General features: G+C 38.0%; 1 protein-coding gene across 1 annotated transcript in view; it reads right to left on the reverse strand.

The window, feature by feature from the left end:
* The window catches only part of DMGDH (dimethylglycine dehydrogenase), a 49,424-nt gene that overhangs the window by 3,193 nt on the left and 27,687 nt on the right, over positions 1-18,544 (reverse strand). The window contains exons 11-14 of the mRNA XM_089494675.1: positions 17,937-18,067; positions 17,174-17,391; positions 15,546-15,703; positions 12,204-12,263 (exon numbers count right to left, since the gene is read on the reverse strand). Of these exons, the coding sequence (XP_089350801.1) occupies positions 12,204-12,263; positions 15,546-15,703; positions 17,174-17,391; positions 17,937-18,067 (567 nt within the window). The remainder of the gene's footprint in view (positions 1-12,203; positions 12,264-15,545; positions 15,704-17,173; positions 17,392-17,936; positions 18,068-18,544) is intronic.

The following is an 18,544-nucleotide window of genomic DNA, read 5'->3' on the forward strand; positions in this document are numbered from 1 at the left end:
TGAATGCATTCTGGCCCCACTTTCTTTTCATTCAAAATTAAGAGAAATTCCTCCCATGTAATTAACTCCTTGGTTTCACTTTTTTTCTTCTCCATTTCTGATTATTGTTTGTTTTTAAGATTTGCATAAACCTTGTATTTTAAGGCTTACTTTAACTGGCTTTCTTCCCTATAACTGCCTTTTGATTTACTAATTCTGTATGTGTACTAGGGCTGTACAGTACCATAGCAAAGAAACAATAATTTGTACAAGTTGAACACTGGGAGAGATTTTACTATCTACTAACTTTGAGAGAGGTTTCTTTCCTGCAGAACAAAGTTCCATTTAACAATTAACAATACACACATACTCATATCTTCTCAGAAAAAAGGTCCAGTGAGTTCAGTGGAACTTACTCCTAGATAAATGTATACAAGATTGTAGTCTGGGATATTCTAAAAGTCTATTGGAAGGCATGTATATCTTTATAATAAAAAGGACCAAATCAATGTGTTCTTTTGTACTGGGCACATTATACAGTAAGTATGCAAAGAGTAGACTTTTTGTCCTCAGTTTTTCTAATGTTGTGCTGTCTTCGCCATAGTAAGTATACAAAGAGAAGTACAGTATATAGTGAAGTTATGTACAGAAAATATAAAACAACAGAATGCAATGCAAGAGAAACTACAGGCACCAAATACACTGTGGTGCAATGGCATACCTTTACAGAAAATGGCAATCAGGTTGTCCTTATTAAAAGCAGCTATCCATAGTAAAGTAGATGCCATAAACTGAGTACACTATTGCTTTTAGTTGACTACAGAAATTTACAGATTTGTTGGAAAGCAAAAAAAACCAAACCCCCCCCCAAAAAAACACCATGAACATAATTTCACACTTAAATTTGTGGGCTCTAAATGCACCATGGGAGAAAGAAAGAAGTTGGTAGCATAAGCTTTCATAGACTTAAGTCTACTTCATCAGATGCATCTGAGGAAAATCTATGAAAGCTTATGCTACCAACTGCTTTCCTTCTCTCAGTGAGGTGTGAAACAGATGGCCATAAAAAGCCGACTTCCAGCCGGCATGAGAGGCATAGAGTACAGACGATGCATGTCCCCAAGATGCCACGCCGCCCAGCTGGCCACACACAGGCCACCTTCCAGGCAATTTGGCAGTGCAGCATTGAGATTCTGCATGCTGCTGGAGTGTCTGAAAGCTGACTTCTGTGCAGTTGCTGCGACCCCAGTCTGGTTTTAAGCCACCCCTTTGGTGTGATCAGTTTCGCCCCTTTGTTTTAAAGATGTTCAAACTCCCTTTGCATACTGATCCAGACTAACATGGCTATATCTTTGAATTCTAAAGGTGCCATGTTAGCAAGCCTCTTCTCCAGGCAGTAATTCTGCAGTGTGTCTTTACAAGTTCTATAAAAGAAACATGTGCATTTAAATACTGCTAAGCTTCCCAGTGCTTACTCTTCAAAATCATTCATTTGACTTCCATAAATCCATCATTTGTAAATGGAAAACACAGCCTGCATGAAGGTTAATGCAGCAATCCTAATTGGAGCCTTGAGTATGACCTGGCAACAGATGTGAATTGCTTTAGTGGGTCACTTCTAGATTAATTGCATAGAAGGCAGTTAGCTCTTATGAATATATAAACAGGGAGACAGCTAAAGTAATTTTGATTTGCCTTAGCCTTTCAAAAAAACATGTCACAAATTAATTTGTACTAGAAAATATCAGACATGTAATGTTTAATCTTTAAAAACAAACAAAAGGACTATTTAAACAATGGGTGAAATTGAACACCATGCAAGTGGCCCTTTCCTTGTCTTCCCCAGATTTGTTCCAGTGGGTCTCTGACACACTGGAACAGATTTTTAAGATGTAATGAGTGGGCTAGAAGAAGACAGAGAATTTCCCCTTCCTATGCCAATCACATGAGCAGTTGTGTGAGCATGAGGGGCCCTCCAATTCCACTGATTATTTATCCCTGGATTCAAGCATGCCTGGCTTGAAAATATTTTTGAAAATATATCAAGAAACCTTGATTTTGCCATTTTATATAAGGGACACCATTTTACTATCCATTCTGTATAATGGGACTTCAGCCTCCCAGAACCAAACCCCAGCGGATACCAAGGGCCCACTGTAATTCTACATTTACAAAATACTATATTGCAATGGATTCAGTGAAAGAAATAACATTTAAATTATTTAATCTTCTAAATTCTGCATAATGATAATACAGGGGAAATGATTCATATCAGCCATGCCTGATGATTCAATAATGACTTTCCAAGAGGAAAAATCTGTTAGGGTAGTATAATTGTTCCAGGTAGTTTGTCATTATGCATCTACAGTCTACAAAATTTCAATTCAAGCTTGATTTCAGCAAAGTGAATGGAGACTTTAGAGTTAGGTGGGGGAGTTACATAGAAAAGATAAAGTATCAGTTAGCAAAGACAAGAGGAATTGTTGCATTCCAGACCAGACTGGGCCAGGAAAGCATTTCAGTCTGGCTCCCTTAATCCTTGGCCTCATCCCCTTGCTTCCCTTCTCCTTACATTTCCCACCTGGGCCTCTATTGCTGCCCCTTGGCAGCCTGTGAGGGAAAGGTGAAAGAGGTCTGTTCTGCCAGTAACATCCTCCTATGTAAGGCATCTTAAGCTCCTTGAAAGGATGTCTTCTCAAACTTCTCTCTCCTTGACATTTTCTGAAGGAAAGGTGGAGGCAGGGGAAGCATGCTCCATTCAAAGTCACCCCTAAGGGCACCTTCAAGGGGTATCTTTCAAAGTTTCCTACCTTTCCCTTCCACCAAGAAAATTTGGTGTGTGGGGGTAAGCTTGAGGAAGATGGTTCTTCACAAAATGAGTGTAAATGGGAGTGTGAGTGTGCGTGGGTGGGTGTCGAATAAAAGTGTGTCGAATGTGTGAATGTGAATCCGTGAAAGAACGGGACTGCGTGAGTGGAACAAAAGCTCTGTGTGTGTGTGTGTGTGTGTGTGTGTGTAACTGTGACAGAAGAAGCTGGGATGAAGCTTTGCCTCTGTGTGTATGAGAAAGAAAAATAATGAAGTTGGTGATCATCTTAAGTCTGTCATTACCCCATTTTTCTGTCCTTACTTTTTTTCTTAAACTGCTCAAGAGCTTAAAAGAGAAAAGGTGCATAGGATGGCATGGTTCCTATTTATCATGAACTTTGGCTCTGCACCTCTGGTCATGTAGCCCCTGAGATAGTTTCACCAGTAATCTATGTTGAATTTAATGTTCCATTATACAATTAAAGGTTGTATTAAAGGGTTAATTTGAAAAAATAAAAACCCAATACCCATTTTTAAAGGAAGTACTAATATTTTGTTTGCAAAAGGTTATGCACACCACTCTTTTAAGACGAACAGCTGAGTTGGAAATGTCTATGATCTTGCTTCCAAAGTTTTGTTTTGTTGGACTAACTACTGCTGCTTGTGAGAAATTTAAATACTGTATAAAAATCAACTGAATTAGTGCTGTCAAATGCTGAAGATTTTCTGACCTCTGTTTATAGTTCAAAATGTCACAAAATATAGCTTTGAGCAACAAGGCATATAATATGGAGGGTGACCAGACATCCTCCTTTTCCAGGACATGTCCTCCATTTCAGCCTTCTGCCTAGGAAGAATTCCAAAATGTCCTCCATTTTGAGCATGACTAAGAACCATGAATTTATATTTATATGAGTGTTGTAGCCTTTATTTTGAAATGTCCTACACTTGTCTTGAATGTTCTACATTCTGTGGTACCTTCTCTTTTGTGGTTAGGGTATCTAGTCACCCTGATGTTTATCACACTATACTCTTAAAGTGCTACTATTCCACTTTGACTCCTCTAGCTGCCTCCTGTTCTGCCTGAGAATTCTAAATACCCCTCCTTAAAACTGCCAATCCCAGAATGCAACAGGAGGCAGCTAGAGGAGTCAAAGTGGAATAGTAGCACTTTAAGAGTATAGTGTGATAAACATCCCTGTGTAATACGTGTCCACAAAAAAGGATTATGCAAATGTGTGTTTGATGTGTGTATTGTTCATGCATATTACAATCACATTCTGCTGTGCAATGCAAGCATCTCCTATAGAAAGCCTCACACATACTTCCTCTTCCTTGGCAAGGCTTCACCCATTTTCACTTGTTGCACCATACTCCTGGAATAGCCTTCCTGAACATTTGTGGACTGCCTCTTCTCTCGCTAGTTTTAAATCTGAACTGAAGACATTTCTGTTTTCCAAAGCATTAGGAACTTCACATTGATATGGTTTTAGAATTTTATAACTTTATGTTTGATTATATGTCAGCTGCATTTGTAGTATTGTCTTTTAACTGTATAATTTGTTTATAATTATTGTACACTTATATTTTATTATCTTTAGATTGTACTCCTTTGGCAGGTTTTAATGTTTTGTCTTGATTGTTTCTGAAAAGAGTCGTGTATGATGATAATGATGATTATGTACAGAAATCTTGTAGCACCTTTGAGACTAACTGAAAGAAAGAAGTTGGCAGCATGAACTTTTGTAGATTTCAGTCTATTTCCTCAGATGCATTTTGGGAAATAGACTGAAGTCTACCAAAGCTCATGCTGCCAACATCTTTCTTTCAGTTAGTCTCAAAGGTGCTACAAGATGTCTCTACATACTGATTCTACAGAATAATAATACAATAATAATAATAATAATAATAATAATAATAATAATGTAAAAGGTCATGGCCCAGGCAGTCCTTCAGCCATTCTTTTAACTTGATCACGTGAGTTGTAAAATCCTGACAGATCTCCGTCACACTTACATGGCCATGACCACTTCAAACAGCTGTCCTTTACCAGAATCTCCTTTATGGATAATCTGTCAAAACAAGACTGTTTCCTAATGTTTCTTTGCCTACACAGAGTAACAGACTTTTGCTTCTGAAAAGCAGAAGTACCATGCAAGTGATAAAAAAAATAAGATTTCCCCCCTCCAGTTCTGCGGTAATGAAAATGCTGCCTAATACCTGTTTAGAGTTGCTTAGCTAGAATTACTGCTTTACTTGTTAAAAAAGAAAGGGATTTTACATATAGGCTTCCTTTCTTTACATACAGACATGCATGCATACATACATTTAATGTCAGTGGGATGAGAATTATGAGTCAGTTTCTTTGATAATGAAAATGTCTACAGTTTCTGTTTTCCAGGCCCTTTAGAAATACAGTATATAATGATAATATGATTAACAGGAATATGATTCTTCAATGATTCACAGGAAATGTATATTAGCCTGGCTTTTTATTTTTTTAGAAATGATAACTAAAAGGTACCAAGATTGTAATACAGTCCTCCCTCCATTTTTGTGGTTTTGGAATCCACATCCCTCACTTATGCACAAGGGATGAACGGAGGGGGAAATAATGGGGCGTGTGCCCAAGGTGCGCATCTGCGTACGCCCGCATCTATATTCAAACCAATGGAGCTTGAATATAGGCAAAACTCCATTTTCACAAGGGGGTCCAGAACAGATCCCCTGTGAAAAAGGAGGGGTGAATGTAAAGAAGATTAATTTGAGCATTCATGGATCAAACTGTAACTTGCATAAAATTGTCTTCCAGAGTTTTAACATGTATATTCTTCTATGCACTGTGTTTTACTTTCAGAAACAATGAAAGAAGAGCTATTCTCAGTAGTAGTTGCTATTTAAAACAAAAACGAAGTGCACATAGTGGTGTGTAGACAGAAACTCCCAAATTATGGGTTTGTTTTCTTATCTGGTCAGAAAAATAAAAGGAGGCAATTAAGGACAATGGTGCTTGAGTCTCTAGGAACAAAAATATTATAATTCAATATGCAAATGGCTGTCAAGAAGAGATGGCTACATGTTTTAATTGGGCAATTTATTTGGTAAATATCTTATGAGATCTGGAATCGATCCAAATTATATACACAAAGCTAGTCAACTGAATAAAGAGAACAGCGACATCTGCTGCAATCTGCTTTAACCATCACCTTACAACACACAAGAGGCCATGCCTATGTAGTATTTTGAAATTAATTATTCTTTATTGGCCATTCTTGAGCAATTTCAAGACAGGGTTCAAAATCATATCCCCTTGACAGGTAAACACTGTACAGTCTTTATGCTCCAAAGGAAACCAATATATGGAAGATTTGTTGTTCTGAACACGTTATATTCTTAAGCCACAGTTGAGAAGAAAAATTATTTGGCTTTATCTGTGAATTTCTTCCTTCCTTTGAAGCAGATAGATAATTTAGACTTCTTTCCCTAAATGCCTTTAAAATGCTTTTTCTTTTTGCAGTAAGCCAATTTTTATTGACATTTTGGGTGAGAATGCACCGTTCTATAGCTAGGTTTGAAAGATATTGGACCTGGGATGGTACAGACTGGGAATGAGGCAGAGTGAGCCAAAGTTAGTTAACAAACTAAAATCTAAAATCATGTTTTGATTCTGGTTTATGTTAAATGCTTTCATTAAACAAACAACTGCTCATTGAGTTTTAATTTTACCATGTTACTGTTGTACATTCTTGAAGCATCAGCTTTCACGACCTCCTTGTATGGAAAGGAGGGGGAGAATGGAGAGGGCACACGTGAACCCAAAGCTCACAGTTGGATAATGATCAGACCAGAATTTAGCTGTTTGTCTAAACTAGGCATTTTGTGTTGCTGGAGGGCTAGAAACTGGGCAACACAGTCAACATCACTGACAAAATTAGGACTTGGGATGCCTCCTTCTGCACAAAGAATGAGGAAATCTGAAAGTGATTAATTCTACATAGGAATCAAAATGAACCTTGCATACAGGTTGCAATATAGCAACTCTATATGGGTTGGGTTGGTTTTTTTTTTTTTTTTGCACGTTATAATGTAGGTAGGAACTTCAAGTTAATCCTACACAAAACGTACTTTTATTTGAGCCAGTTTGATACTTAGCAGTGATTTAATTAAACAGCTCTGGTGCATGGTATCATTGGAGGCAGACTAGGCCATAATTTGTTCAGGAACATGGAAGGGGTTTTGTATGATGTTGTTACCATGCTAGGATGATTTAGCAAAGGCAAGTTTTTAAATTACTTTGATTACTTCTATATATAAAGGTAAAGGTAGTCCCTTGACATGAATGTCTCATCATAACCAACTTAGTAACGGAGATGTGCAGTGCTCACCTCCATTACTAAGCCAAAGAGCCAGTGTTGTCTGAGGACCGCTCTGGTGGTCATGTGGCCAGCATGACTCTACCAAATGCTGTTACCTTCTTACTGAAGTGGTACCTATTTATCTAATTGCATTTGCATTCTTTCAAACTGCTAGGTTGGCAGAAGCTGGGACTAGTGATGGGAGCTCACCCCATCATGCATCACTCAGGCCTTGAAATGCCAACCTTCCAATCTTCAGATAGTCAGAATTGGCATCTTAACCACTAAGCCACTGCATCCCTACTTCTATAGATTATATTTTAGCTTTTCTATGCTTTCTATGATCTGTGCTTTTATTGGTATCTGTTTTAAGTTTTGTAAGCCCTACCATTAAGAAAAATGAAAAAGCTGAATCATACAGCCTCTGCTTTGCTTCCTATACTAGCCAGTGCCTTCAGGAGTATGCCAACTCATTATTAGTGTTGAAAGAAGATTCAGTTTCCAGTATAATCAGGTTCTGTACATCAAATCAGCTATTTTGTCTTCCATCTTGGGCAGCAAAATGTTTGTGTTAGCTCTGAGAAATATGAAATGTTCACATAATTTAATCACAAATATATAAAATGGCTTAATCCCTTAAGTGAAAGGTGTAAAAAAAAGGTTTATATGCCAGAATAACTGCACACAAATGACTATGTGGAAGACACAACAACTGTCTTCCAACTGTCATCTTCTGGCCTGGGAGGGAGTGAAAGGACAGGCCCAACGCCAATGGGTCCAGCCTCAATTAAGAAAAAGAGCCTTCCCTCCAGTCCATCTGCCTTGGTCCAGGCCTCAGAGGGAGAGAAGAATGCTGGACCTGATCCCCCCCCCATCATTCCCTTCTCCTTTTGTGTTGTGTCTTTTTAGATTGTAAGCCTGAGGGCAGTCTATTATCCTCTCTGTTGTAAGCCGCCCGGATTCCCAGTGATTGGGTGTCATATAAATAAATCCTGTTGTTGTTGTTATTATTATTATATTCAGTTGTACATACATGTGAATGCTTTCTTCCTCTTCTGTTGAGCAAAGAATGGAGACAGAACAAGAGGGGACAGTCTCACTACTCTTTCCACACATTCAGTTTCAGTGTGGAGGGAACATCTGAAACGAACTAATGTTCTGTAATCTCCCTTATTACAAAATACCCATTCATACTGTAACCCATTCATCATATTTTGGTTTCTTATTTTTGGTTTTATGAGGTTATTGATTTGTCCTTATGTTTTCATCTTGTTTTATCATTTGTCATTTCACTTTTTATTGAAAATCAATCGAAATTAAAACCACAAAAAGAAAAAGGAAGCAAAGGAATTATGTGCTCTCTTTGTTCTTTCTCTCTGTGTGATAGAAGCTGAGTGAGAATGTTATGAGTTTACACAGGGAATATATCTGATTGGAATAAGGTTGTATCTTTACTGATAGTACAGCGTGCTGAAACATCACAAACATTTACTGGGTTCAAAACAAGTCAAACAAGCAAACTGAAATGTTATTTGACTTGGATGAAATATTGAGCCCTAAACTAATTTCTCCCATTCTGCTAATCATGCCTAAGCAGGTCTTTGCTCTGTAAGAGGTCTTGGTGGGTCACTGCCTGCATAACCTATGAAAGTGGCTTTGAACTCTTGGGAAGAGTTACACAGAACGCAATAATAATATCTTCTTATACATACTTAGTTGATTTAAGAAAGGGATATACAAGGAGAAATTTCTCATGGTCCCACTTATGATGTTCATAACTCCAGCTTCTCCTCTGTAATTCTGAAGCTGGGATCCTCTTCAGTAGTTACAAAATCATGACATGGACTTAGGGTCTTGTAACTTTGGGGATTTATGTTTACAGTTGTTAACAACTGAATATGACTCCCTAAACCTACCTTTTCAGCCATGTAGTGTCCCAACTAGAGGGTTGATGAGCCACTGCAGATTAGGGCACAGGGAAATGACATTTTCCATGCTCTCCTGGTCATGGGGTGTGTTGATAGAAGCAATTGTGGTGATATCCCAGATCCCAGTGCCCCAATCTGCAGTGCTTCAGCCAGAAAACCTTTAGCTGAGGCACTGCTGGCTGAAAAAGTAGGGTATGGAGATGCAGCATTGTCAGACCTACAATGAAGGAGTTCTATCATCTGATGATGGAGGATCTTGACCTAAATCTCTAGTCTACATGATTGTAAGAGAAAGCTCTGAAATATGCAGGGATGTTCATACTAAAATTTCAGGTGTTGAACATACTGGTATCTGTTCTATGGCTATTGCTCTTTTCTTTCAAAATATTCATTAGAGGGTGAGAGAGGTTTAAGCATAATTTCTGTTCTCCCCAATGAAATTTCAAGTTATTTGCCAGAGAATTATGAGAATATACTAATAACTGAGTATCAGTATTTTATTAGCGGTGCTCCCAATCATTCATTTGGTTTGAGATCAATCTATTTGAACAGGTTGCAGTGTAGAGGGCTCATCTAGTGTAGAGGCTCTTCTTTCTTTTTCTTTCTGTATGGTTTTCTGTTTACCCTCTAGGCAGTAAAGTGCACTGTGATTCCTGGTTGCTTTTTACACTGAGAAAATGACCGTTTTTATTATTGTTTTATTTAATAAAAAGAACCTATACCCACTATCTTGATTTTACCTTCAGAATCACTGGATAAAGATTTAAAACTGAGGTTATAACTTCATTGGACAATAAGAAAAAGGTTAATGCATATAGTTGATCATTAATAAGCTAAAACATCTCATCCAATCTCCTTTTCATTAGAAAAGGGGAAAATATAACTATTACATTTATGCTATGTAGATGAAAAATGACCTCTTCCCTATGCCAGTCCCTGTCTTGAGTTTGGGAGAGAGAGAAATTGGTGCATAACATTTTTGAAAGCTCCATTTCTTATCCACTCCACCAGTATGAATTATCTAGAAGCAAATTTTATTGAAACTGACAGGACACACACAAAATACTCTAACATGATCAATGGAATAAAATGCATTTTACTTTCACTTTAACTGCATCATGTACCTTTAGAACTTTCCCACTAGTAAAATTCTCAGAGGCAGTGATATATTTACGTCTTTTAATGGAAGTCTCAAGTCAAGTCTCAAGTCTCTATCATCAAGTTTCAAGCTGAGACTCAAGTTCCTGCAAGATACTCTCAGGTCAAATCTCAAGATGAGTCTCAAATCTGGGAGTCAAATTTAAGAGAGAAAAAAAGAGGAGGAGGTGGTATGGGTGTGTGTGGTGCATGTTACTTTCAATAACTATTTTTTAAATTGTTCACAAAATTAGGTAATTTTTTAAATCATAGACAATGTATTAAGATTGCATTTTAAAAAATATTGTCTACTTATTCAGCAGCCTACCCCTACTGCACATCAACAGGGCAGATCCTTCTGCCTCAAGCCTGTTGCCTGGTGACGCAGTGGTTAAATGCCTGTACTGCAGCCATTTACTCAAAACCACAAGGTTGCGAGTTCAAGACCAGCAAAAGGGCCCAAGCTCGACTCAGGCTTGCATCCTTCCGAGGTCGCTAAAATGAGTACCCAGACTGTTGGGGGCAAATTAGCTTACTTGCTAATTAGCTTACTTGCTGTTCACCGCTATGATCTTTGGAATAGCGGTATATAAATAAAACAAATTATTAAATTAATTATTATTTGCTGCCCCTCCCCCATGAAATGTTATGAATGCGTTATGTTACTGAACCAAGGCCAAAAGGTCAGTTGCTAAAAATACACAAGTCATGACTCAAGTTGAGTCAGCACATCTTTTATTGCCAAGATGAGTCCAAGTCAAGTAAGTGAAGCAACTTGAGTCCGAGTCAATCGACTTGACCCTACATCACTGCCCAGAGATATATGAATGGCTGCTATGAGATAGTTGGATCTAGATGTAGTCATTCTTGTAGGCCTCTTTGAAATTAGTAATTACTAATGTAAGTCCCACTTATTTTGGTTGGTCTACTGAGAAAAATATTTTTGGAGTACAACTCCTAGAACGCTCCAGCCAAGACAGAATTCAACCACCCTGGCTGGGGATTCTAAGAGCTAATTTCTTTAGACTCTGGTCTACTCTAAATATGACTAAGAAGTGAAACATACGGCCCCTTTGCAGCAGCTTCCCAGTGGCTTGGGAGCATGTGGTTTAGATGACGCACATCCCCAAGCCAGCAGGAAGCCACCATAAAGTCACTCACCTGACCACAGTTTGGTTTGCGGCGCTCCGGCAGTGTGTGGCGTTTATGCACTGCATGCCACAGGAGCGTTGCAAAGCCACTGCCACAGTGGAAAAGCAGGCTTTTTGCCAGCTCAAAAAGGAGTGGCTTTGTGCTGCTTCTTTTTGGGCTGGCAAAAGCCAGACCGGGGCCCCAATGTGTGGTTGTTGCGGCCCTGATCCAGCAATCCAAGGGGCGGCATTAAGCTGCCCCTTCAGGGCCGTCTGTTTCAGCCCTAAGTCTGGATCCACCTCAGAATGCTGGACTACAGGTGTGCTGGCAAGTCTGTTGGAAACTTCACAGTAGTACATTGATAAGAAGTATTACTGAATTAAATAGAAAGAAAGGAATCACATTTCTTATATCTGTAAATCAACTAAAATACAATACTTCATCATTTTAAATGCCACAAGTAGTGAATTTGCCATTATATTTGTAACTGCTTGATCTGGCATGTAAATAAAAATTCAACAAGAAAAAGCAATGAGGACAGTAAACAATTAATTATTAATTAATTAAAAACAAAATGCCATTCAAACATATGAGAAGTTGTGGGAAAGAATCAGTTTTGAGCCTCAAATTCTTTGGCAGATGTCAAAGACAGAATTAATTAATGGGACATGCTGAGGATCAAGCAATCTATTTAAAAACTTCATACAATGAAAGAATTCCTTTAACATACAACTAGGAACAGTGTTATAGAAATGTATTTCTATCTGAACTTGTTATGCAGAGATGATGTACTGATACATTTATTTGCATACATGAGAAAATGTTCCAAAGTAATGGTAGATCTCTAAAAATGTTTAGGACTAACCTTGTTTAATTTTATAAAATATTTTAGTCCAGCTTCCAAAGGATTGGTGTCACAATTCATCTGTTAAAAGAAGAAAGAAACAAAAGCAGTTATATTTAATAACTAGCTAACCAGTAGATGGCATATTTTCTTCACTTCTCCAGTAACCTCCTGATATCCAGTGAGTAAAATCTGTTTTGTTAAATGTCTTAGGCTGCTTTTGTGCCGCGTAGAATTGACACTGCTTTAACTGTCATGGCTTCATCCTATGGAATCAGGGGAGCTGTAATTTGAAAACTACACATCTCAGAATTTCATAGCATTGAACCATGGCAGTTAAAAGTGGTGTCAAACTGCATTAATTCTGCAGTGTAATGTAGCCTGGTGTTTGTATAACCCTAGCCCCATGGTATGTATATTTGACCAAAAAAATGTATCTATCTTACACCACTAAAAGATATGAGAGTTTCTGAAGAATGCTAGTAATTTTTTTTACAAGTCTATTTTCCTAATCCTCACCTTGGTGTAAAAAGTTGATCAACAGGTGGATGGACTGTGCAACTGTACTATCCATTTTCAGCTAGTAGGAATGCTGGGATGTGTACTTTCTGCATGAGATTTGGTGACCACAGCAGGCTTTGCACATATAGACAGAAATCTAGCCAAGCATTGTTGGCTGCTGGATTATGGTCACTGCATTTTGTAAGTGAAGTTGTCATAATAATATTAGTATTCTTTTTTTTTTTTTTTTTGCAAGAAAAAGTAGAAACACAGAAAGCTCTCTCTCATGTTCAAGCCATCCAGCTCAGTATTGTCTAAATCAGAGGTTAGGAACCTCTGACAGGAAGCCTTGATGAATCCCTGTGGTATTTGTTTTTCATCCAGCCTGTTACCTTCTGTCCATGATTGGAAGTTTAATTCTTTCAAGACTGTGGACATGCAATGAGGTGTACATATCCACCATTTTATTTTGGAAACTGGAACAATAAAGAACTGGAGAACAACCATTCCCATCTATTGTGTGACAATGAGATATGCTAATATCTTTGGAGAGATCTGGAGTGTCACACACAGGCTAAAGTACATTCAGTGCATATTTTGACTGATAGAATAGAAACACCTTGAGACAAATGGGGAAAGAATTCTTATAAATGGAATGAACAGCATGGAAATTAATTAGAAATGCTTCAAAAATAAAGACTACAATCCTGGACATAGCTGTCCAAATGTAGGTCTCATTTATTTCACTAGCCATGTTTTTTCTGAAGATAAATTCTTTACTCTGCAAGTAACTTTCTAAAATGAGGTTTGGGCAGAATTCCCCAGCACTTCAGTAGCTGAAAAGTCTTTGTATTGAATGGCACATGTTCTAATTATTAAAACTTGCTCTAGGGACGAATTTCACCCAAACATGCTACTAGGAGATGTTAACCCAATTGTGTAACACATAAGAAACAGAACCAATGTATTAGAAAGGACGTTTTAGTACCACAAATGTAATGAACATACTATTTCTTGCAAAACAGAAAAGTTATAAGTAATAGTAACTTGGATTACCTGTCAGCATTACCCCATTCCCTGAGATTTCAAGGCCGAAATCTGAGACCACGGGGGCAAGCCCTTATGATATCAGGGGAAGGGGTCCAGGTGATACAATTCTGATGTGACAGAGGCAGGGGAAGCAAGGAATGGGAGGCAGACTAGAACTGCTTCTAGGTCAGGTCATTGGGGAAACAGGGGTGAGCAAACTCTGGATAAATGGTAGCAGAATGTGGTTCAAAACCCAGCTAACCAGATTTTTATGTCTAACACACAGCTGGGTATTTTCTAGTGCGTGAGCAGATGGCAGAATGCATCTACAGTATATACTCAACTATGTCAACCTCATGTATAAGTCATGGGCAAGTTTTGGGGCCAAAATTGTGGATTTTAATATGACCAATGGATAAGTTGTGGGTAAAACTTAGGGACATAAAGCAAAAAACCTAAAGGATGAAGCAAAATAAAACAATGCAAAAGAACTTACAAAATTCCAGCAGGCATAACTGTTTGTGCTCACTCTTAAGGCTGGATGTATGAGAGAGTGGGCAGGGGCTCAGGGCTTGCAGGGCAGATTATGCTCTTACCTTTCACCAGAGGAGTTTCTTTTTTTAAAATAAGAGTTAAGAAACCATACTTACATTGACTCATGGATATGTTGACTCAGGTTTTTTGAGTAATTTTTTAACCTAAATTTCTAGACTTATACATGAATATATACAGTAGTAACTACAACAACTGCTGCCATTTCAACCAGGGCTCATGTCACCCATAGTCTCACACAAGATATATGGTGAATTTCCCCTGGTCTTATGCTGCTGCTGCTGCCACCACTTATAGAAGGTTCACCACCAGACCTTGCCCTGTTTTTTCCAAGCCCTGTGCTGCTTTGCCAATGCTTCTGCAGCAAGAAAGGTCATGTGGGTTGCCTATTGCTTTGAATGGCATGATGACTTCAAATATCCACTGTATTTATATCCAGAAGTACCCACTGATTCTTTTTGCAGTCTTCTCCCCATGCTGTTGGCTTTTTGGTGCAACAGCTAGTAAGGATCAGGAAAGGGTGACAATGGGCGCCCAGGCTTTAAAGCTTCCTCATATATTGAAAATAAAATTTGCCTCCACTAGTGCCACTTACACTATTTGTCTCTTCGCAGGGAGATCCAAGGAAACTCAGCAATTCCCTGAGATTTCAGACAGCGTCTTGAAGCCTGGAAACCCAGCAATAGAGCTTGGGAAACTATCCGAAAGATTGTATCTCCCTATATGGGCCTGCCTAAGTTTTAAAATCCACAGGGGGAGGCCTCTCTGTGTCCTACTACTGTCACAGACATGTTTGGTAATGACAAGAGAGAAGGCATTCTTAGTGGCTACTCCCAGGTTAGGAAATTCCCTTTCACAGCAAGATAGATTGGCCTTTTTGTTTTCACAGGTCTTTAACTGTTAGCTAGGTGTAAGAGAAACGTAATTTAATGGGATATGTCCTACCTTTGTACAGTATTATGTTTTGAATGTAGTTTAATTTAAATTAAATTTTAATTTTATTACTTTGTTTTAATACCTTATTTCTTTTTTAAAAAAAGTTCATACTATATATTATTTTAGCTATATTTTGTTTTAATCTAGTCGGCAAGCCACCTTGGGACTCATATTAGGGGAAAGATGAATATAACTTAAAAATATAAATCCTAATAGTAACTTTTTAAAACTTTTTAAAACATAAAACTGAATAACAGACAATAATTTGATAGGACTTGTGATTAATACCCAATGCAAAATAATAAAACAAAACAAAAAATGTGTAAAAAACCTCTATTTTCAAACCTCTGCTCCCCAGGCTCGAAAAGCTTTTTCTAGTCTTAATGTATTCATTGCATATGTTCCAAAGTTGTCGATTCCATGTTCGTGGCCTGCTTCCATGATAGCAGAATATAAAGCTGCAGAGTCTTTTCGTTTGTGATACAACTCCCAGCCCAGTTCACCTGTTAGAAATCAAAATTAGCAACTTAAGTCAAGTCTAGAGTCTTTGCATATCTTCTCATCCTGAGGCCTTGCCATCAACAATACACAGATTAACATGGAAATCACTCCTCCCTACCCAGGGTTACACTGTGTGTGTGTGTGTGTGTGTGTGTGTGTGTGTGTGTGTGTATGTGTATGTGTATGTGTGTGTGTGTGTGTGTATACACACACACACACACACACACACCTCTCTTCCATGTCAGCATTCTCTGAAGACGCCAGCTACAGATGATGGTGAAATGTCAGGAATAAATTTTTCTAGAACATGACCTCATAGCCCAATAACCCACGAAAAACTAAAGTCTAGAATAATTAAAAATTGGAACATGAAAACAAATATTAACCTCCACCCATAGCCGGATTATATGAAAGCACAATTATCAAGGTGAGAGCCAGTATGGTGCAGTAGTTTGGGTGTTGGACTATGATTCTGGAGATCAGAGTTCAAATCCCTATTTGGCCATGGAAACCCACTGAGTGACCTTGTGCATGTCACGCTCCCTCAGCCTCAGAGGAAGGCAAAGGCAAACCCCCTCTGAAAAATCTTGCTAAGAAAACACCATGATAGGGGTTTGTGTGAAATCAGAAATGTCAGTGTCAAAGGGTTGGTGTCAAGTCAGAACACAACAACAATAACACATCCAGGAGTATCCATGCTGGTCATGTGACAAAGTAAGATAATATCCAAAATGTGCAAAACATTGATATCTTTATTGGGACAACCACATGCAAAAAATACATGTTGCAATCTTTCAAAGCTTCACTGGATTCTTCATGTTATTGTACTTTACTACAGGGCCAACATGGCTACTGGATATGTTTTCTGGATGTAAGATGTCGCATTTTGGGCACACCAGAATAAATCTAAAGTGTCTGGACTGGGACTTGACTATTTGAGGTTTCTATGTTCAACAAAGGTAAAACGTTTTTCTATAAAATTTGGGCTACATTTGGCATGCTTTACCAAAACAGCACCCAAAAATGTTTCCTAATGCAAAGACATGGAGGGTTTCTCTAGAAATTCAGTGCTTTCTGCCTAACAATGAAGTGTGTGGCTTCAAAAAGGATGGGAGGGCAACTTGGATCTCTAGAAGAGCATCCCTTTTTGTCTTGTGAATGAAACTTAAACATTCTTTATTTCCTAGATTACCCACATGGTAAGAAGGAAGGGGAGCCCATCTGCATGAATTTTCCTCAAAAACCATCCCAACTGAGAACAGCTACATCTTGACAAAATGCAGGCCTGGAACTAACATCGTCTTAATTTTTTTCCCTCCTGTATGTTTTTTAACATCTTTGCCTGCTTGCAACATGTACTTTTTGCATTTGGTTGGCCCAATAAATGTATCACTATTTTGTGGATTTGGATCAACAAACAGTTATCCAAGTATAGGGTTAAAAACAATAGTAACCATTTCTCTCTGACTTACCTGTATAGGATATTCTAATTGCAGTAACTGGAATATCAGCAATTTTAACATGTCTGGACAGTAGAAAATTAAATGCAGCATCACAGAGATCTTCTGTTGTTAACTTCTGGAGAACTTCACGGGCATATGGACCAGCTATACCTAATACTCCAATTTCATCTGTAACATTTTTGATCTCAACATTATATTGCCCTCTAACTGCCTCCTCTTCGATCCATCTAAATACATAAGACAGCACTTTTATTTCTCAGGGGAAAAAAATCACAAACTGACAATGCATGAAAGCATGATTAGATTAAGAAATTTAATTAGATTAAGAAACTTGGATTAATAAACTTGACAATCCAATAAAATAGAAGCAGCAACTACCATTAAAGGGAGGGGGGACTATTGGGTCTCTGGTAAATTCACCAGACCAACCCCACCATCTCCAGTTTAATCAAGAACAATACAATTTAAGATACCCAATTAAATAATAAAATATAATTTTAAAACTTTTAAAATTTGTTTTTTAGACCTATTGAAGCTGTAATAGAAAGATGTTGCCATGTGTGATGGATCCCCCCTCCATCCCAGTTCAAAACCCTTGGGCTTGGAACCCTTGGGCAATCGTTGTCTGTTGTTTCTCCCTGTCCACTTTTTCAGATAAAGCCTTTAGAGTACACATAAAACAAAGCTTCTGATTTCCCTGAATACTAATTCCTCCACTATTTTTGTCACCTCAAGGGCTTTTAACATTTCTATAATTAAACTGTATACTGACCTCAAGTCATGAAGCTCTGATCCAGAACCAGTAACCAACAAAAATTCTCCTGGCTTCAGATGAGAGACTGTGAGCTCAGCATAGACTCTGCCTCTTGGGGTTAGCATATGACCTATATTTGTGAAACCAACCTATATAGGAAAAATAGCAACAAATGATCACATAGTGGCACGCAAATGTTTCATGCAAGTAAAGTTCTTTCTACCATACAAAAGTGGGAAGCAAAAGAGTTGGAAGAGCATATCCAGCTAATTTTAATGGGAATTTTGTTCTCTCTCTCTCTCTCTTTCTCTCTCTCTCTCTTTTTGGTTATTATTTCCTTCAGGTAGCCATTGGCAATTAATTTTATATGCTCTTCCTGAGGAAAGAAATAACATATCAAAATATTATATTTGCTGTGTTCCATACAAATTTCTAAGTGATTAGCATCTACATTTATTGAGGATTATTCCCATATCTATCCGCTGAATTTGAATTTGATTCACCATCATGAACTGGAGGTAGTGTGTTAATATGAAGCCTCTATGCATTACGTCTGACTTTTCCAAAACAGATCGATGAACTAACATATATAGATATCATAAAACCAACATACACTAGATGTAAGA

The sequence above is a fragment of the Sceloporus occidentalis genome, unplaced genomic scaffold (genome assembly GCF_023333645.1).
Source record: "Sceloporus occidentalis isolate IW3139 unplaced genomic scaffold, rSceOcc1.0.p SCAF_1, whole genome shotgun sequence".
NCBI classification, from domain to species: domain Eukaryota; kingdom Metazoa; phylum Chordata; class Lepidosauria; order Squamata; family Phrynosomatidae; genus Sceloporus; species Sceloporus occidentalis.